Below are 22,864 nucleotides of genomic sequence, written 5' to 3'. Positions count from 1 at the left end.
TAATTGTTCACAAGAATATATCCCGCAGGAGCACATGATGCACCATCCGCCGTTGTTATAATGTTTGGGTTTTTACGCTTAAAAGGTATCAGTCGTAAAGCAAATTGACTTACTTCGGTGTTAAACTTAAAAAGTAAAAAGTTAAACAACATGGCTGACATATAATGGCACTTACGATCGGAATGTCTTCGGCTATTATCCATTGACTGACAGAAAGGACCGAAAAGTTGCGCTCAGGATGGCGCGCACCTGTTAACTTCTTCCAGGTCAAAAACATGCACAAACAGATGAAAATATATATAAAGTATATACGAAACACGGTCACTTTATATATGACGCCCCAATTGTAAAATCATAGACCCAATACCTAGGTTTAAAGGTTGAACACTCTTGTTTTGCCCGACAGATATATATAAGACAAACAATTGGTCTTGCCCCAATACATATACAAGCCCCAGTATAATCTGGAATAAGCCCAAAGAATTCGGGTGTAAGATTTACAAACGTCCCGGTACTTTTGCAAGTGTAAAACTATATAAGGACAGTATTTATATATACGAGGGTTGTCCCAAAATATCGTAGACAAAGTATGTTTCTCAATAAATTATAATACAATAGAGTCGTCAAGCTAGGCAAAAGTCAATACCTTTTATGTGTGGCTATGCGAAATAAAATCAAATACCTCCAAAATTGACCAAGTTATCAAAATATAAAGAATGCTACCTATACATACCCGACGCACGCCGTCATAAACGTCATGACGTTATAAGATATTTTAAAATGTTTTTCAAAGTATTCACCGTGTTTCGCGATGCACTGTCAGTGTGGGGCGACCCATTTATCATAAACGTTTTCAAAACAGTCCTACCTCAATGTATTCAAACTCGCAAAGTTGAATTTCTTGGCGGAGTTAGCTGAAGTTTTCGACCCTGTGACCTCGTAAGTGTGATTTCAAATAAGGAAATAAGGAAACACTGCAAATTCTTAGGGCGTAAAGAAGTCTCTGAAAACCTATCACATCAAGTTCAAGTCTCCTGAGATCTATGGCAAGGTGCATTATCTGGATAAAACATGCAGTTTTCCATGTTGTCAATTAACGCTGGACGCTTTTTCAACTTAGACAGTATTTAATGACATTGCGTTGCGTCGCATTTTCATCTCACGTCGCCATTTTGGGGCATTTTCAAAATAGCACTGCTGTTACGTATTATGCTACAGATTGTTTTAAAATTAACCGTACATAGTCGTGTTTTGGTGATATGACGTAAAAATGAATGACGTAATTTTACATGAATGTATTTCCCAAAATTATTATTATGCTAGAAGTTAAAGGCATTTCTGTTCATGTAAAAACGAGCTAATCATAATAATAAGACTACTAAAACTCAGATAACATACTATATCATTTATAAATGAAATCAAATAGTTAATACATATCACATATGTTGAGTGCTACATTATATGTAGATAAAACGTTTTCGAAATGTAGTTAAACAATCAAATAAACAAACAGTTTTGCAATGGCTTTTAGCACTGTCAATACCAGGCAAATATATGTAGGAAAAAATAAGGTTTTGAGAAAAAAGGCAGCAAATGAACTATTGTAATAAGAATTTTATTTACTTAGCAATGCTATTTGTTTAATCTTACCTCTAACGTTAGGTAAATTCAGTTTCCCTTTAACTTTAAAGGCACGTCCACTCAATGCGAATTTAACAAAAATATATCTGCATTTCTATCGGAAAGATAACTAAATATTTGCATTTGTATAATGTTGCCATATCATTTACAAAACGATACATAAATTAAATAAAATGCTTTCATGAATCGTCAGATCAAATACATACGTTTGCAGGATAATAAATGAATATTTCTGCTTGAAAAAGTTTTGAAATATTTACAACAAACATACAACATGAAAGTTATTTCTTCAATTTATACCTATCCAATCAGGTGGGTAGTAATCGTATTTATTAAAATAGGTTGCTAGAAAACTTTTTGATCGAGGAAACTCCGTGTCATAAACAGCTTTACCCCCTGCTAGCCAAGCTCCCCACCACCCAAATGTTCCTGCTGACACTATCACGTGATCACTCAAAGCCATAATTGCCAAATCATCTCCTAGATTGTCGAATGGACTTAAATTGACATTTTTCAAGTTCTCTTTACACCACCTCTTATCGTTTGTAACAACGAAAAATACTACTTCAGAAGAAATGAGTTTTAATATATTCTTTGCTTTCTCCACAAATGTTGCATCTACTACAGCAAATCCTTTTTTTAAATTACCAGGGGTGCTGAAATCTCCACGACGGATATGAATTGTAACTTGTTTATAGCCTTTAGGGTTCGCAAAGTTCATATAGTCTTTAGCTCTTTGAAAATGTACGGTTTTCAAACGTAAAGCGTTTTTAATAATGTCTCTTTCGGTATCAAAATATCTCCAAGATTGAAAACAACCTGCCATAGTAAAGTTGTGAGATTCTTGCTTAAGTCTTTTGCTGAAGTCTTCATATATTGCTACTTTCTTTATATGAATGATTGTATTATTTGATAAATTTATTTTCTTCGATTGAACAATATTAGGTAAGTCAAAATACACGTTTAAGTGATGGTATGCAGGAATTACTGGAATTAAATCATATCTATATGCCAATCCCAAAATTGTAGCAATTTGAAATAAGCAGTTGCCCGTTCTTCCTACATATCTATCAATTGTTATAAAACGTTTACATTGAGATGTTCTCAGGTCAAACAGTGTCAGTCCATTGCTTGTATATTTCCAATTAAGATGAAAACATCGTTTGTTACCATACATGGCACTGTCATTTATATATACAAATTTCTTATTGTATATATCAGTTGGTGTAGGGTTTCTGTTAGGTTTGGATATAAGAACGCTGCTTTCTGAATTTTCTCTAACGTAAATATATATAAGAATAAACAAAGACAGAAACAACAGCAGTATTTTACTTCCATTTGGCAACATCATTTTCATTCTAAGACAAAAATTCAATTCTCCAGAGAACTGTTCATGTTTAATATATCCGTAACATTCTTGCTAAAGAAAATATCAATTGACGCTTTGTTTTATATGTTTTAAAGATACTCTTTGAACCGAAACACTGTTAAAAAAACACATTTAAAATTCCATGTTCGTCCGGCAAGTTTAAAAACATCAATTTGTTTTGAAAAAATATATTGGACTTAAACAGACCAAGGTTTGTGATGATTTTAAAGGCATTTTTAGTTTCAGCTGTGGGAGTTAATTATGTATTTTGTAAATCCTTGTTTTGAATTATCACACTGAAATATAATCCTTTTCCTATTGTCTTTTAATAATGTTTTTAACTAAGCACAACAATTTAGTTGTCTTGTTTTACTTTTATTTTAATTTTATATTACCTTTAACAACTTTAAACTTTACAATTATAAACTTTTAACACACTTTTTTGAATACCTTTTATAATACTTTTCACAATGCTTTCAGCTTTTAGAATGAATCAATGAACATTGACAAAATACTAACAATATATACCATCAAAGATTATTCCAGATGAAAGTACTAGTACATTTTAAACCAGTATAGAATACATCAGAACAAATACATCAATCATTTCTAGCAGTATCAAGATAAATATAAATGTTTTACATCACAGATTATAAATACAAATCATTATACAAGGTTACCGCTATAAAATGAAAACCCAATAACCATTTATCAATACATTTATAATCGTATTCCCTATTTAAATAATAACACAAGGAGATAGTAGCGATCATTCAGTTCACAAGGTTCAGTTTTCTTAAGCCCCATTTAAATTTTGAAAACACTGTTTCCGTGTAAATGAAGAAAATAAAACGTTTATCACCTTTCGTTTTTCAACGTGAATTACGATCGTATAAGGACATTAACTGAAATATATTTAATACCGGTAATTTAGAAGGTTTAAGAAATTCCGAATGTGTTTGAACTACCAAATTGTATTTGTAAATAGATACTTATTTATGCCTAGGATATTTGTTGAAACTTACGTTTCAAAGGAAAAAAAGGTTACAGGTAGGAAACACTGGGTATATGGAGAGTCCTTATATGTCATGTACGAGATTCCGTATTTGTTCCATTTTCATATTCGTATATTTGTTCGTATTTTTGTTGTATACGGAGATAAAAATCACGTATACGGACTTTATCAAGGCCAAATTCTGTAGTATTCTATAGATTTACAGTGATGGATATACTGACCCGTAGTTTTTAGATATACATGACTTTTTTACAGATACAGAAGATATACGTAACCGTATTTTCTACATATACACAAGATGTACGGAATCGTACTTTAGGGCTTTGCAAAGGGTTTACTGAGCTGATTTTTAAGATATAGAGAGTACGGACAATATCATAACTAATTATATGCATGACACGCGTAAATGACTGATATACAAGCGTGTACATGTATGTTTTAATGTACCTTTTGACTGAGAACTATATATTTACATGCATAAAGACTTTATCATTATTTTGAGTATTTGAGGTAATAAGGCTAAAGTCAATTCAACTCACTTTTAAGTAAACATTTTTTTATTAATTCATGATCATATAGACAATAGGTATGCATATTGTACAAAAAATGTCTATGCTACAATTGTCATATATTAAATGGCCTGCCACTAGAGGGAGCCTGCCATGTCACATTCAGAAAAGCCGGGATCATATTAGATAACCATAACTAGTATCCGGGAAATGACTACTCCCATGTCACATTCAGAAAAGCTTGAATCGATTTAGATAGGCATGTGTAGAGATTCCTAAAAATGACCACCGCCATGTCATATCTGGAAAAAAGCTGAGACAGTAATAGAACCCGGGAACTGACCACTTCCATATCAATTTAAAAAAAAGCCGAGATCGTATTAGATATTCATGTATAGTGTTTGGGTAATGACCACTGCCATATCACATTCACAAAAGCTGGACACGTATTACATGAATGGTAAATGCGTATCGTGTTAGATATACAGAGATCCCGGGATCGTATTACATGTATAGAGTTCCCGGTAATTGAACTTTGCCATATCACATTCAGAAAAGCCGGGATCGTGTTACACATATATATCATTATATATATATATATATATATATATATATATATATATATATATATATATATATATATATATATATATATATATATATATATATATATATAGATAGATCCCAGTAAATGATTACTATCATATCACATTCAGAAACGCCAGGATTTAGAACATACATTTATAAAGGGATCCCGGAAATTGTCAACTGCCATATATCATTCAGAAGAACCGGAATCGTATATAAGACATACAGAGATCCCGGCAATTTATACTTCACAACAGCAGGTGTCAACTGTCGTGTTACAGCTGAATAAAGTTATAATAATAATAATAATAATAATAATAATAATAATAATAATAATAATAATAATAATAATAATAATAATAATAATAATAATAATAATAATCATAATAATAATAATAATAATAATAATAATAATGATAATAAGGAAGAAGAAGAAAATTCCATGCTGCGATTATATTTTATATAATCATTACTTTTATTCATTATTATTATTAGTAGTATAATTATTATTATTATTTATTATCATTATTATTATTATTATTATTATCATTTATATTATAATTGATGAAGGTGGTATGGCTATTGTGACATGGATGATGAAGATGATGATGATTATAATCATTATTATTATTTTTATTATCATCATTATTATTATTATATTTATTATCATTATTATAATTATTATTATTATTATTATTATTATTATTACTATTATTATTGTTAATAAGTTGTTGTTGTTAATTTGTTGTTGCTGTTGTTGTTATTGGTGCTGTTTTTATTCCATTTTAATGAAAATTTGTTTGCGAAGCTTCTTTTATAATATATATATTCTACCAATATGTCATATGTGGCTGCAAAAAACAATTTATATTTATCAACAAATTATTTTATTATTTTTTTAACAATGTATTTCTATACACTATCATGGAAAAGCGGACAGATATATCTAGGAATGCATTCATTTACCGTAATGTATATATGTTTCCCTATAATAAGATTGACTTAAATATCGCGTAAATGACGTTTACGAATAGTATATTATATAGAAAATAAAGAAAATATTTAAACTGTTTCATGACTGCAATGAAAATTGCAGTGTGAATTATTCATTATAAACCAAAGACCAGAGAAATGGTGGAAATATTTCTTTTGAGGTTGTTTAAATATGCGTTTTCAACGGGACCGGCAATATAGTATTAGAAAATATCAGTCTTTCTATTTCCCATCATTTTCTGGAAAGTAATTTGAAAGCTTCAGACCAACTTAACCTTAAGAACCTATGGGGAAAAGTAATTTGCATTTGTTACAGCAAGTTTATTTTCCCAAATATCCTTCATTTTGTATGTTTGGGCTTGTTTACCCTCGCAACCGGAAAGGGATATAAAATATCCTTTAAGTCCCAATTAAGAATAATTTACTGTCTCGTTGCTCTCATTTGCGACACCCCTTAAGACGGGTATCGCTGGACCATGGATATGCTACCAATCAGATAATTTTGACCGTTTTAGAGGTTGTCCAATGAAATCAGGTGATCACGCGCTGCCTTTCGCGACTGGTCAATTAGTAGATCTTGACCACGACTATCAGTTAAGAATTATTAGTGGTGTTGATGTAGTGTAATTAGGTTAAGAAATTAACTTAATCAATGCAATGTTTTGTTTATTCTTATGCAAAAGTTCAAGTATAATGGCTTTAAAATTATTTATGTCTATGAATACGCGCAGATAAATATAGTCGTGCACGCAAAGTAATAAATGAAAAAACAAATATTTATAATACATAGTATATTTATTTATTTTATTTATATATTTATCTATTTCTTTATTTATTTATATATTAATTAATTAATTAATTATTTAATTAATCTATTCATTCATTCATTCATTCATTCATTTATTAGTTTTATTTGCGCCGCGCCACACCTAACCAATTTATTTTTGTTAGTACGTACTAATAAACTTTAACCTATACTTATATAATATTTTATTGTAAAATTTGGTTCGTAAGAATAGATATTTGTTTTAATACACCGTGATCTACGACATTGCTCAGGATATGCAGACGATATTTTACTTCTGCTTACTATATACATATATCTAAACTGCCACTTATACATATTATAAAGTGTAATTGTTTTCCTTAAATGCAATCTGTTAAATAGCCTATCTGTTAGTAAAGTTGCCATAAAAAATATCTCGATAAATGATTTTTTGCGCAATCAGTGAAATTGGTGAAACTCGTCTTTATTTTGCAACGCCAGGTTTTTCTTTTTTGTGTGTATGTATGTTCCCTGCCCGGCTTCTAAACCTTATATATATGTGATTGTTCTTGCGCGATATTTCTAGCAGGAATGTATGCGTGTGTTCCCGTCTCGGTTTTCCAACTTAAGCCATGGTTTCGTGTATTGCCTATCTTGTAGGTATAATTCCTTATATTATGATCTATTTTAACCAAGAAAATCTTATAAAAGCAACTTACTAATTAATTCTTAAGTTGTTGTGAAGTTGTAAAATTCTTCTTTTTTGCCTGTTCTGACCATTTTCTCCTAAAAAAAAGCAATTATACGTCTTGAACCAGACTGACATATTAAAAAAATACATTGTTTTCCTTAAATTCAACGTTGTCCCCTGTCATTCAATGAAATCACAACACGAATAATCTACATAAATGAAATTTTGCTGCGCGTTTTACTTTTATATCGCCATATATACATGTACTCTTCCGCGGATTTCCAATGAAAGATATTAAAGAATATATTTATTTCCTTAAATGTATGTTTGATTCCCTACTCTGTGATCTATCTTTTCTATATGTACATTTAGCTTTTTTTTTAGTGGATCTGTTCATTTAAGAATGTATTTGTTTATCTGAATGTCTACATGTTTTACTATAGAACAGAACAGATCTCTTTCATTTCTCCCAAGGTACATGGCATAACAACATGGAAATGTACTATATACAGATACAATATGATATTAAACAAACTTCCGGTAGCACTTTATCATCCTATGAATAGAGGTTTGTTTCAAATAGCATAAGGATCTAGTGAAATTTGATGATTAAGATGTTTATTTCTTGGTAATCCTTAATCGCATAATACACATCTAATGATAAAGAAGTTTTTATATATTTATGAGTTTAAAGGAGAGACAAGACTAAACTTTCTTGACATACTATGGGAATAAAAGCTTAAAGTTAAGGTATATATCATATTATTTTCTGATAGTATTGTTTGTTAAAAAGGAAATTAAAAAAGCACAATAGAGTGTCTCCATTAATATTTTCACGCTAAATACCCTTTGCAAATAACATTTAAAAAGGTACAGTAAAACATAAATACATGATTTTGAATAATATTATAAACAGAAGACAACACTCCTAATATGATCAGAAAGAAATAATTTAAAGAGGTTTTAAAAGAATAAAACAAAATCAAAAAAATATAAAAAATAGAACGTATGTGTGTTTTAAGTAAGGATTATTTCAGAGACAATTTAAATTCATACTGGTCAATATAACCTTTATCAAATAGCATGTATTACGCATCTTGCACAGGGGATATAAAGTGGATGTATCGATTATTGTTTTTCTTTTTTTGTACTAATCTGGAGACAGTGTGCAAGTATGGGATTTTCTTGCTATCTTTATAAAACAATGGATCTTCACACATTTTGCTATTTATTTGCAAGTTATAGCCTTTGCTTTTTGCCCGGTCCAATATTTAAGTGTGCATTTGTCTCGCTTAACATCTTATTTCAGTATATTCATTTCTATATGTAGTTGTTCAGTGTGTGTAGCCAGGTAAGCGCCCGTAATTACTTTGAGATTTTTGGAGTATTTTTTGTAAATAATACATCCGTAATTAATTTTTGAAAGTAAAAGTGCTTCATAAATTATGTATATGCATTATTGTCAGCCACCCGCCCCCATTCTTTCCCTTTCATTGATTGCATTATATTCTGATCTTTCTCGCATCGCGTTAGTAAAATATCGATATGATTTTTCCATGTTCATTTTTTATCAAATGTCATTCCTAGAAATATCGCCGGATACTTGTATTAAGTTCAATGACAAATTGGATGTAACAACTACGATTTCTTTGTTTTTCTATAAATATAATTTGCTTTTTGATAGATTTTATTATGAAACCGTATCCTTTTGGCCAGTCATCTATTTCAGTTTCTGTAGTCTTTTTATTTTATCTATGAATTTACTTCTTTTAGATGGTATTTTACCTAATATATTTAAGAAAATCTCAACGACTCCATGCAATTAGTTAATATTTGTTTACATGTTTAGTTTCTTATCATATTTTAAACCGAAACACCGTATCCGTTCTGTATATTCTTGATATTCGTCGAGGTCCTTATTACATTACAGCAATTTTGGTCATTTGTAATTTGCAATTTAAGAGATAACTTTGAACTATTGAACCTGACTCTTTATCTTGTAGACTCTTGTTGTGATCGAGGTTATGCGGTCAAAACGCCTTATGACCCCGATCAGATTAAGACAGCACCTTCGGATGCCTGATATTTATGTTTGTCAAGAGTAAGGTAGTTAAAACGCCTGAATGACCACGATCAGATAAAGACAGCGTCTACGAGTGTTCGATATGTATGACATTCAGCGCCACAGGTGTCCGCGGTTTAAGTTAAATGCCTTAAGGTGTAGTTTAAATATGTTGTCGATAAAATATAAAGCGGCTGACCATTAACAAATAAGCCAGATTATCGGAAGCTGTTGTTCTTCATTAAAGGGTTGCTGCGGTAAAGGAGTTCTGTCGTAAATGAGTTAATTTGTCTTAATCTCCCCATTATTTGACGACAGGACATTTTTTATAATATCAATGTTTCCATACACTATAAATTGGACATGATAATTGTTACAGATCGACTTGTGTACATAGTGTAGCCTCAAACATTTTAATGTAAGACATTGATTGACATACATATATAGCATATATGTGTCAATACCAATCTAAAATGCAGTATGAATACATGTATACACAACAGCTACATCATAATCATCATTACCATCATCAGCTGTAAAATGCTCGTTATTTTGACATAAATTACACTTCACCAGGAAGTTTAGTCATAACTTTGACCATTTAGACATGTCTAAGGAAAATTGTGTTTATATTAATAATGGACGATAATAAAGATTCATTTATTTACATTTATACAGAAACATCTATGTCTCTGATTTATATATACAATATATTAACTTTGCAGACATCGTAAAATGGATAACAATTTCAAGGCAAAACATCATTTTTCTCCATATATCCAACTGTTTGGCATTTTCTCGCCTGCATGTAGAGCGTAAAATTTGCCGGAAATTTATATTTATGTTAATCTACTGAGAAACTAACAAAAATGGTTCAATATTAATAAGCTCGTTATGATAAACTGTATGTTAACGTTGAGACAATAACGGTGGACTCGATACGTGCACGCGACACAGATTAGGACTGTAGCAATCGGCTGCTCAAATTTTTGCAGTGGAACGTTCATGGTGGGATTGTAAAAAAAGTACAAGATAAAGACTTTCTGAATTTCATTCAGAATTATTACTTGTTATTATTTACAGTAACCTGGTGTTCTCAAAGTAGTAGTATTGACATTGATGGTTACGATAAATTTGTATGTAATAGACCGAAATATAATCGTATATCTAAACGGGATAGCGGTAGGATTTTATAGTCTACTTTAAATCTTGGTTATTTGGTAAAATTGAATTGATTAAAGTGTAAATAGGGGCATTGTTTGGTTTAAACTAGATAAAAAGGAATTAGAATTTAATAATGATATTTATTTTTGTGTATGTTACATACCGCCCGAGAACTCTATGGTATATAAAAATGTGCATTCTAATCTGCATGAATTTCTTTATCCATCTATTTCTTCGAAATATTAAATGATGATATATAGAGGATATTTGTTTGTTTGTGTGTAAGATGAATTTTATTTCATCGAGTGGGCTTTAAAAAACAGTATTCTCACGAGTATTCTCACGAGATGAAATAAATTACATCTTACACAACAAACAAACAAATTTTCTTTTTATTTTATGCTTAAAAACAAGTTAAAACGAAATTTCCTTAATATTTACGTTAATATTAAAATCTGTTTTCCCCATTTAGAGCCTCAAAAAAGTCGAATTTCTCATTAAATACAAGAAGTCATGGGCTGAAAAATAAGTTCCACAATCAACGTTAAATGGTGGTGATATTAGTCCTCTTATTAACAAAATATGTCTGATCGCTTGTTTAAATAATAAAAACAAACAATTCTAGTATAGGAGAAAAAGTCCAACCATCCATCCATATTTTTGTTACGAATTTATATTAGTCCTTGCTATGTTAAAGTAAGCGGCCGCCATTTTTAAAGTTGTGTATTTCACTGGATGAAAATAATTGTGTTTGATTCAGAGGGATATCATTTGGATTTCTTAGTCATACACCTTTTGAAAAGAAAGAAAACTTATTTGAAGATTGTAACAGACAATAAATAAGTGTTGACAGATGTGTAAACATACACAAAAGTGGATAGGAAATTGGAAAACTTAGAAGCCTTACGAACGCTGGGTTGTTTACATACTCTTCGACTGAAAGCTGCCATTGCTTTTCAAGTTTGCATAAAGCATACGGCAGTTATTGCTCGTAGGATACTTAAATATTCCCAAATGTCATCAAGAGCAGTTTTGCATGTGGAAGGAATGTATTTTTCAGACTGTAAAAATGAAACAAAAAATTATAGAGACGATATTTGGTGATTGGTTATTTGAATGAATAGAAGTAATTTACTGTAAGTTTTCTTCTTTCTATTACTTTTGACATATAAGTTATTTATCAATTTCAGCTTTGCTTTTCTTTAAACAGCCTGACATTGTCCGAATAGTCACCAAAAATAAAATTGAGGTACCACATGGGAAAAATCTTAAAAAAGTAGTTTCGTCATTGAAAAGTGTGAAATTATATTTTGATAATTTTCACTGTGAAATTATCAAATATAATTTTCACGGATAATCAGTAATCCACTGAAAAGCATAAAATAAATTGAAATAGTCTGATAAAGGGACTGCCTTTTAAACAGGGGACACCAATAGCAGAGTGGGAGAAAAACACGATTTTATTGATGATATGAATTTGAATCGATATGTATATATGCCTGAGAACTATAGTAATAATGATATCTTACCTGCTAGGTGTTCAAACGATAAAATTGTGAATACATTTGGCACAAAGTTGTTTACCTTATGTAAAGAAAATGACCTACATATTGATAACGGTAGATTGGCAAATGGAGATTTTACACGCTTTACTGTTAACTGTATTTCCACAGGGGCAAGTTTAGTTGATTATTTAATTACAAAATTTAATGTTAAGAATTTTGATTTGTTAGACTATTTTAATGTTCTTGACTTAAATGAACATAGTGACCATTGTCCTTTTAATTTTGCGCTAAAATGTGATAGAAATGAGAATACAACATCTGATAAAAATTACATTAACAAAATTGTATGGAATAGTAACAAACATGAACAATTAAATAATTGTTTGAATGAAAAATAATGTTTTCGAAAATATTGTAGATCAATTTGTAAATGATGAAAAGAGTACTGATGCAAGTATTAATGCTCTTACTGAAGTAATTCAAGAAATTTGTTTTGATAATTTTGGTAAAACATTCATTTTAAAGCCATGTAGTAAAACTTTTGTAAGAAAAGTTCCTTGGTTTAATGAAGAATGTAAGAAGGCAAAAGCTGATTTTTATAACAAAAAACGAATGTTTGAGGCTGATAAGAATGAAGTGAACAGACGTATATTTTTAGTAAGCAGAAATGCTTTTTGTAAGGTGAAAAGGATAAGTAAATATAAATATAATAATTCCGAAACATTTAGAATTAATGAAATGAGCAGGAAAAACCCAAGAAATTTTTGGAAGTTCATAAATAAATACAAGAAAAATAAATCGCCAGAAAATAACTTATCTGCAGATGATTTTTTGCGTCATTTTTCAAACCTATCTTGTAATTCTGAAAGTGAGTCCGAGCATATCACTGATAATGGTTCAAGTATTAATATACATGAACTTGATAAACCTTTTGATGAAAATAAAATTCTGAAAACTATTTCAAGTTTGACAAGAAATAGGAGTAGTGGCATAGATGATGTATTACCGGAGTTTTCATCGGTGCTAAGCATTTTATTTCACCCTTTCTTGTTAAATTGTTTAATAAGATTTTTGAAAGTGGAATTTATCCTGAATCTTGGACGAAAGTTTCAATATATAAGAAAGGGGATCCTACGAACCCCAGTAATTATAGGGGAATTACCTTGATAAACTCGATGGCTAAATTGTTTTCATTATGTTTGAGAAATGGACTGAATAAATGGTGTGAAAATGAAAATGTTTTAAATGATATCCAATTTGGTTTTAGAGATAAACGTTGTACTGTAGATTGTGTTTTTATTCTCCATAGTATTATTCAAAAGGTGTTTTGTAATAAAAATAAACTTTACTGTGCTTTTATAGATTACGAGAAATGTTTTGACACTATTACCCGTGATTCATTGTGGACAAAGTTAGTAGAAATTGGTGTAAGTCACTATATGAGAGAGTCACGTCATGTGTTAAAATATCATCTACATCTAAATTGTTTGATTTTTTTGAAATGTCACTGGGTTTAAAGCAAGGGGAACCACTTCCACCGTTGCTTTTTATACTGTTTGTAAATGATGTTAGCGATTCACTAGATTTTGATAATTTGACAGATAATGACTTACAGCAACTTTCAGTATATCTTTTGCTTTTTGCCGATGACATAGCAGTTTTTACAACGGACAAACACAGTTATCAATCCCAATTAAATAGTATATACTTGTATTCAGTCAGATGGAAATTAAAAATTAATGTGAGTAAGACAAAAATATGTGTATTTGAAAAAAGAAAACAAAGACATGATTTTGAATGGTTTATTAATACTGAAAAAAATGAAGAAGTTGACAGTTTTTGTTATTTAGGCATTAAACTTGTTAAAACAGGAAATCTGCGTTTTGCTGTTAAGGCCCTATGTGACCAGGCGCTTAAAGCCATGAATAGTTTATTGTCTCTTTTAAAGAAGATAAGCATTGATTTAAAGACCAAACTAGTATTAATTCATAGACTTATTGTTCCCATTTTATTGTATAGTTCAGAACTGTGGGGAATATATAATTATAAAGAGATTGACAAGCTACATATAAGGTTTTGTAAAATTATCCTAGGTGTTAGAAAACAAACTACAAATGCTGCTGTACATGTACTAGGAGAACTTGGGAGATTCCCGTTATCTATTATAAGTATTGAACGTTCCTTTAAGTATTGGATTAAACTTAAGAACAATAATCAAAGGGCTGATGTAAGTATGCTAATAATATCTGTTCAAGCTGCTTACCCAGAGATTGTTCAGATATTTCATATGAAAAAAAGCTAAAATTGACTAGCCCGGAGATAGATAGAAGCAAATTCTTATTTGTGTTTTTTTCCCATTGTATACTCTCTAGTTAACTTAAATACATTGAAAATTGCTCATTTTAATTCAATCAATTTTTATTGCATTTCTAAGAGGGTAAATCTATATTTTAAACTTCAATGTTTGGTAAATCTGCACCGTTTCACGTACCCGACAGTAAACTTTGCACACACAATTTTTAACGCATGCACGTTATGTAAGTTTACAGTCATAGATGTGTCATGGCGCCAAAGTTAACTGCTTGAAAAAATACGTTGTTGTGCCAATGCAGTGGGTTTTTTTCACCAAAATATTCGGCAAAATTCGGTCCCATTCCCCCCTCAAAATAGTATGTTCCCTCCCCACTCTGTCCTTAATTTCCACCTATATGGCAGCCCGAAAATGCCTACAATGAATATCATTTTTTTAAACTTACTGCCGAAAAATGTTTTACTTATGCCTGTAAGAGTTATTGTTAAGTAAGGTTATTTACAAATCGTTTACAGGTAAGGGGACCTACTCCCCGGCGTCCCAACAAGTTAAACAGAATCGATATTTTAGATCCGTATATTAAAAAAGAGACGTATTTTAAACTTGTGTTGCTAGAGTTGCTCCCCTTTTACACCCCACAGATAAGTAAACAAATAACATTCTCCCTTCTATTGCATTTTCCCCCTCCAAAGGGCACCGTCCCCTTTCCCCCAAAAGTGCAAAAAAAACCACTGCAATGTTGATTTTAAGCAAAACAAATCACTTATTTGGTCATAGTTTTTATTTGTTTGGGTCGTCAGACCAAACAAATAATGGTAGCGAAATTTCAGAGTCTAATGCTGTTAATTGCAAATGCCGAAAGTATTCCGCATTTTTGAACCGGTTACTTCCCTTTATATGTAACACTGAGGCCGAAACTTTCAGGGGAAATCACTGCGTAAATATGATCACATGACAGGCGCATTCATTTTCAAGCAAAATAATTTCCGAATGGTCGAAAATTTCTAACATTGTTTTATTCTTTATTGATATACATGCTTATAGTAAGCGCCAAGATTATTTACACAAGTGTTAAACAACAGTTAGCGTCGTTACAAACCCTAATTTAGAATAATATGGTTTTCTTCAGACCGTTAATATATAAATTCACCGTGGCCGAGGGGTTTGCGCGCTCGCTTAGTAAGCGAGAGGTCTGGAGTTCAAATCCTAGTTAAGGCAACTCATTTTTTTTTCGTATTACTTAAGTCAAATAAACATTGGATTGAATATCAGAGTTGCAAATAGTCTTATATCCAATCTACTACAATTAAAACGCTGGAAAGCATTGGTGGCACTATACAAAAAATTAAGTTGTTTTATAATCTCACAACCTTCACATTTCTGATATTCTGAGACCCAAACAAATTCAGCACCTTCTGTGCTTTGATTATAAGAATGTAAATGTTTTCCGATACGAAATTCTTACATAAGATTCTTTTTGCTAGTTGGGTAATATTCATAGGTCAATGTACATTTTACTGTACAATACAGGAATATATTTGGACAAGTACATTTGTTCACAGCCTGAAAAGTCATATTGGACGATAGGCGTAATATGTTTCCGTATTGTACAGTAAAATGTCCAATAACCTATGAATATAACCCAACTATTTGTATTTATTTATATATCATTTTCTTTGATTTCAGAAAATGACATATTACATTGTCTAAACAAATTATACATTGTTAAAATTTATTTTATAATTTATTTCTGTTTAATAAACATAATAATTATATAACAATGAATCAGAAAAAAAATAACATTGAAACCCATTATCTCAATTATCTTATCAGTGATTTTTTCCCTGTATTTTACAGCCAAATAGAGGCTGTTTCCCATAGCTCAAAATAGGTATATTTTCCCCTGTAATGCCCTGAGCACTTCTTTACCAGAACCATTACTTAACAGCATCTGACTTATCATATCAGCTAGAAGACAGAAAGCCTGCTATGTACCATGCATGTTCAATTGAAATGAAATTAAAAGTCTTATAAAATGTGTTGGTAAATCGGGTTAATTCCAATCTGAGTCGTTGGAATTTGAATTACCCCTTTTCTGATTTATCACGTTATATTTTCTCCTGCAGAAAGCCACAGGTTATTTTGAAAATTGGAAAAAAAATACTGCTCAATGAAAATAGTATATCGCTGACATTAAGCGCATCTTAACACTATGTTAATATAACGCAAATGACATCACATCAAAATATTATATGCACAGTCTTAGTGCGTATGTTCAATATGAAAAAAAAATTGGATCCAATACGAGAATATATTGAACGGTCACAAGGTACAAATGCAGATTGTTGATTGGTTAAATTAATTAGATATAATAAAAACTAATGCATGGTGATGTCAGGGGCATCATTTGGGTTGCTACCTTAAAGGTCAAGGTCACAGTATGGCCTTGCATCAAAATCGTGTCCGGCTAATAACTTCGTTAATTGAAGTCGGATTTTACAACTCTTTCACAAACATAATCATCATATTAAGACGACATGTTGCATGCAACATTTGGGTCGCTACCTTGAAGATCAAGGTCACAGCATGACCTACAGCAAAATCGTATCCGGCCCATTACTTTATTTGAATTGGGATTTTAAAACTAGTTCACAGAAATGATCACCATATTGAGATGACATGTTTTTCGCAATAGTTTGGCCGCTGTAACCTAGAAGGTCACATGACCGGCCCATAACTTTGTTATTTGAAGTCGGATTTTGCAATTATTTCACAGAAATGATCACCATATTGAGATGGCGTGTCACGGGCAACATTTTGGTTGTTTTTACACTTTGAACTTTGTCTGTGACATAACTCTGACACTACAAGAAGTATACCTTCCTGTGTCCAAAACCTATTCGGGGAGCATCTCCAGGTTAAACCGGCTCTTGTTAACATTTGTTGTTGACAACATAATTTTTTAGTTTTTAATACAAATACAATAGAATAGAAATATATTGTATTTTTATGCTCAGAACACCCCCTCTTTAAATATCAAATGTTTACACTTCAATTTGTCAAGCTTGTGTTTTGACACGCAAGCGTATTTTTATTTTGTTGTGCGTAAGTTTGTCGCATGAATTATGAAAGTGATGCATATTTGAAGATTTTCTATGCGTATATCACGCTGATGCGCATGCTATCTGGAGCTCTGTGTCATGGTCCGATGATTTTTGGCAGATTTATGCCCCTTGATAAAATTTTCAGTTTCCGTTATCCCCCCAACATTTTTACTCATCTATCTCAAATTTTACATATGGATTCGTCAGGTCAGGTTCGAATTTAGTCATTGGTCTATGAATTTTGGCAGAGTTATGTCCCTTTCACTTTGAAAATAATATGAAATTGTCAATTTCCATTCATTATCTCCCAAATGGTATACACATTCAGCTCAAATTTGACATATGGATACATCAAAGATTGTGCAGGATAAGTTAGAATTTGGTAATGGTTCTGTGATTTTTTGCAGAGTTATGTCCCTTTCACTTTAAAATAATATGAAATGTTCAGTTTCCATTTATTATCTCCCCAACGGTATTAAACATTCAACTCAAATTTGACATATGGATACGGTTAAGGAATGCTTAGGTCAAGTTCGAATTTAATCATGGTTCAATGACTTTTGGCAGAGTTATGTCCCTTGCACTTTGAAAATGATATGAAATTTTCAGTTTATGTTCATTATCTCCAAAAAAATGTTAACATTCAAATCAAATTTGACATATGAATACGTCAAAGGAATATGCAGGTCAAGTCTTATTTTGTCATGGTTCGATGGTTTTTGGCAGAGTTATGTCCCTTTCACTTTGAAAATAAAATGACTTTTTCAGTTTTCGTTCATTGTCTCCCCAACAGTTGTACACATTCACCTCAAATTTGAAATATGGATATGTCAAAGGAATTTGCAGGTCAAGTTCGAATTTGGTCGTCGTTTAATTAATTTTTGGCAAAGAAATGCCCCTTTTCTTTAAAAAAAAATTGGAAATTATCAGTTTCAATTCATTATCTCCCCAACAGTTAAACATGTTCAACTCAAATTTAAAATATGGACATGTCATGAGAATACACTGGTCAAGTTCGAATTTGGGCGTGGTTGATGATAGCTGACAGATTGATCCCTCTTGAACTTTGAAGAAAAACCCAGACATTTTTAATTTTCGTTCATTATATTCCAAATGGTTCTACACATTCAACTAAAATTGATCATATAGATACATTTTAGGAATAAGCAGTTCAAGTTTGAATTTGACCATGGTTCAATGATTTTGGACGAAGATATCTATCTTGAATGTTGGGGGCCTAAAAATGTTGTTTCACTTATTGAGACAAAAATTTGGGGGGGGGGGGTCAAAAAAGGTATGTAAAGACGTGTATATTAAGTAATTGATTGCAAGCTATCAATTTAAGAATTTAAGACTTCTGATTATCACTTTGTGCTCTCTTTTAAACACCCGATCCAATAAATACTTTATTTTGGGCCATGGGGTCGTTTGATTCAGAATATATGGCATTACAAAAGTAAACAGATAGGCTTTTGTCATTAAACCATATCACATCTCCCATATAGACATACAAAGCAGCAGATGTTAAGTTGATTATACAAGCTCAATTGTGCAAATGTTGTACATGGTGAGCTTTTGTGACCAGTTATTATCTGTTTTCTGTTGCAGTTTCTTTTTAAAAACATTTTTTTTTACCAAAGCATCTCAAAAATGACACTTATAAGTGTAATATGACCAAAGATAAACAGTTACATTCCATTGTATCAGTCAGAAAGGCCAATTTAAAGATTTCAAATAGCAAACATAAATCTCTTGTTTTAAATGTTTCGTGTTTTGTTCTTTTCAATGTAAAAGAGAGTTACACGCAAAATTTTCTTTTCTTTATTTTGAATTTTTCATTTACTACTCTGTAAATGGTCTCAAAATAAATGATTAAATGATGGTTTTTTAACCTGACCCACCGAGACAGGTTAGAGGGTTAAGAATTGACAATAGTTGTCGGAAACATATAAGAACACGTCAAATGAATGACTTAGATATGTTTCAATCATACAATTTCCACCTTATCAGTAGTTTTGTCGTCTTCTAATTTGTGTTCAACATATATTGATATATTTAGTCTTCAAACCCAAAATATATAAAATTTAATACAGAAATTCATGCTTTGATTTTAGAGAATTTCATTTTAGCGTGATTTCAGATCACGTGATTTCAGATCATTAGATCGGTTGGAAATATATGTTATTTATCCTTTAAAACATTTTATTTCATTTTAAACAATGCCATTAATTACTTATTTGTAGCAAACTTTTCCTCATGACCATGACATTGCATATTAATGTGTTGAATTACAAAATATATAAAACCAACATAATAGAAACCAGAGGCAAGTCCTAGGGGTTTAGAATTGTGGCAATTAATCAAGTATTTGAACATATTTCTTTGCTTCTTTTGATCATTTCATTTACTTTACTTAAGAGGGAATCTCAAATCAACCGACTACATCAAAACATTTCTGTGAATTCACCAAATGACTTGTTAATATACATGTATAATCATTTAAGTATGAAACAACTTTAATGGTTCAGCACATGTAATAATTTGCAAGTCTGCATGTTATAATTTTTAAATTCAGCTGAACGTAATGGAAATAAGAGGCAAATCCACGTAATGATTTGCTCAGTGTGTTAAGTATATAATGGGTATAATGGAGATCAGTATTAAAGTTTAGCTGTAGTATTATATTTGCAACAAAGTTTAAAACCAAAATTCTTGAGACCAGATACAAATCAGCTAATGAAAAATGAAACAACAATAGTTTAACCTTGAAATATTTATTACTACAGGACTAGCAAAAATATTTTCAAGACTTATCAAATGGTTTGAGATGCCTGTTTTTATAAGCATGTGTCTGCATTGGGGTTTAAGTGTGCAATTCGAACATTATTTTAATAAAATATGTATTAAATTTTTACATCATGCATCCTTCACCATGTTTGCCAATCTGCCAATATATGTACATAATATCCTATATACCATACTTGGAATGAAACTATTTATTTTCAGATTCGGATGATTCAGATCCATTTGGGTTAAATGTTTTCGTTCCCAATAGTGATGAAAATGACACAGATTCAGGTACAATTATTGGTTTTGCATGGTTCAGTTATTAAAAAACACGAAGTGCGACGAGTAAAAACGAGTAAAAAAAACAACTAGTCTTTTAATGTGATTGTTCATACAGCACATAATTGTGTGTGGTTGTGATCGGGTGCTATTTAGGACTCTATTTGTCTGTATTGCCAATCAAATTTATGTTGTCCAGAATTATTTTTAGGAATTTCAAATGTTTTAGCAAATGTTAACCTTGATAAGATGAATACATGCATACATATCTCTAAATTTGATGTCTAATTGTCTTAACTGATTTTTTCAGCCTTAAAGTTAATATGTTGGAAGTGTTATGAAATGCTTTAGCACATGATACAGTTGATGAGATTCTTATTCCTATCCTTGTTAATAAAACTCTGCTTCTTACAGTAATTTAACACCTGGTGACAATTTTGTTCGATACATATTTATTGAATAGTATATTTTTATGCAGAATTTGATGAGCTGACAGTTGATGAAGAGGATTCCAGGTTTTCGACCATTTCTGAAATAAGTATGCCTTTATCTTTTTTTGTTTGAATAATATATGATTGACTTTCATCACCAGTGTTTTGATCTGTCTACTGCATAGATGCTCTTCTTGATTTAGATAAATTTTCATTGCATAGTTATGAATAAAATGTGAAGTACCAGTAAACAATACTTTCCACATTAGAAAAAAATGACCAATGGCAAGCTTAAAAATTCCCAAAACTGAGAAAAAATACTAATTTCCAGGTCATTAATATACCTGATTGACAGGTTTTTGCTTTTCAAAAATATTTCTTCTTGAAATGTATTTGCACTCTGCTGCAAATTGGCGGCTATTGCTCTTGTTTTGTTGACAATTTTCATTCACAGTACATGTTCGAATCATAAAGACTGTGTTTTGTCCCAGTACTCAATGTACCATGCACATGTATTTTCCTACTCATTGCGTACATTATTTTCAAAAGTTGAAGATGGTTTCTGTTGATTAGTTCTAAAACGATATAGATTAAAATACTATTTATTTATTCTTTTTTTTACAAAATATGCTTTCCCTTCATCAAAGTTAATATTCATTCATTGTCTGCACCATCTTACCAGGTTGAAAAATTCAAGTAATGAAGCTATTGTTCATTGCCATATGACGAAAAACAGTATATTTCCGGTATATTAGTTTGTTACATACTCCATTGTGTAGTTTTATGTTATAAATATTCTTGTCTGTTTCAGGTAAACAACAAACAATGTTCACATGTATGTCTCTGCTATGCCTCGGTCAATTGCCTGAGAAGGTACAAAACCTTAAGATCCGAACAAAATTGTTCAATGAACGGAAGAATGTAAGAACGCCACAACCGAACATTTAAAGAAAATGTGATACAAAAAATAATAAAATATGTACATTCTCAGGCACTGGCAAGGTGTCTTACTTCGAACAATGCCGACATCTCAGGCACCTGAAACATTTAATTATACACGAAAAAATAAGCAATTTTAATGTTTAGAGTTAAGAAATAATATCAGTCTTAGCGGTGTTTATCGGCTATTTAACAGCGGTTTGGAGTTTTGATGCGTATGGATTGACCACTAAGGCCGTAGGCCTGAGTGGTCAATGTTTTTTGCATCTAAACGACAAAACCGTTGTTAAATAGCTGATAAACACCGCTAATACTGATATTATTCGATTCTAATACCATAAAATAAGGAAAATAACTAATGTTATTTTTTCAAGCGGAAATAACTTCCTGTGCCGATTTTCGTATAACGCTGTTCAATTTCACACCCTACTGTTGCAAAGATATAGAAATCATTAAACAAAAAAAATACGAAAAGACGTTATTTTATCAAGTTTTCAACAATAAAACTTACGTTGTTTTGTGTTTACATCAATGCCCCATTTATGATTCGTGTATATATGAAATAACATCAGCTTGTTTATGAATGAGTAGTTTACTTAGGATGACGTCATTACGCTGCTGAGAGATTGGCGCCGTTTTGTCAAAATATTAATTTACTGATATGGATCAAATATGTGGCGTTAGTGTATGTGAGAGATTATTTCGGTAAA

General features: G+C 31.0%; 1 protein-coding gene and 1 long non-coding RNA gene across 2 annotated transcripts; one reads left to right on the top strand and one right to left on the bottom strand.

Moving 5' to 3' along the window:
• Window positions 1-1,930: 1,930 nt before the first annotated feature.
• On the bottom strand, window positions 1,931-2,362 carry LOC132726454 (galactoside alpha-(1,2)-fucosyltransferase 1-like). The gene has a single exon (XM_060711768.1). The coding sequence runs from the start codon at window positions 2,360-2,362 to the stop codon at window positions 1,931-1,933; it is 432 nt and encodes a 143-aa protein (XP_060567751.1).
• Window positions 2,363-8,109: 5,747 nt separating this feature from the next.
• LOC132726449 (uncharacterized) lies at window positions 8,110-22,568 on the top strand. Its single transcript, XR_009625198.1, has 4 exons — window positions 8,110-8,322; window positions 20,725-20,796; window positions 21,263-21,322; window positions 22,027-22,568. It is a non-coding gene; the product is annotated as an uncharacterized LOC132726449 (long non-coding RNA).
• Window positions 22,569-22,864: the final 296 nt, after the last annotated feature.

Source organism: Ruditapes philippinarum, unplaced genomic scaffold (genome assembly GCF_026571515.1).
Source record: "Ruditapes philippinarum isolate M1 unplaced genomic scaffold, ASM2657151v2 ctg6154_1_1_1_1, whole genome shotgun sequence".
NCBI lineage: Eukaryota > Metazoa > Mollusca > Bivalvia > Venerida > Veneridae > Ruditapes > Ruditapes philippinarum.
Note: the sequence above shows the minus strand (reverse complement) of the source record. Positions and strands in the feature narration are given on the sequence as shown.

Excerpts from the sequence above, each read along its gene's own strand:
- LOC132726454 (XM_060711768.1), bottom strand. The coding sequence starts at position 2,362 with ATGAACTTTGCGAACCCTAAAGGCTATAAACAAGTTACAATTCATATC.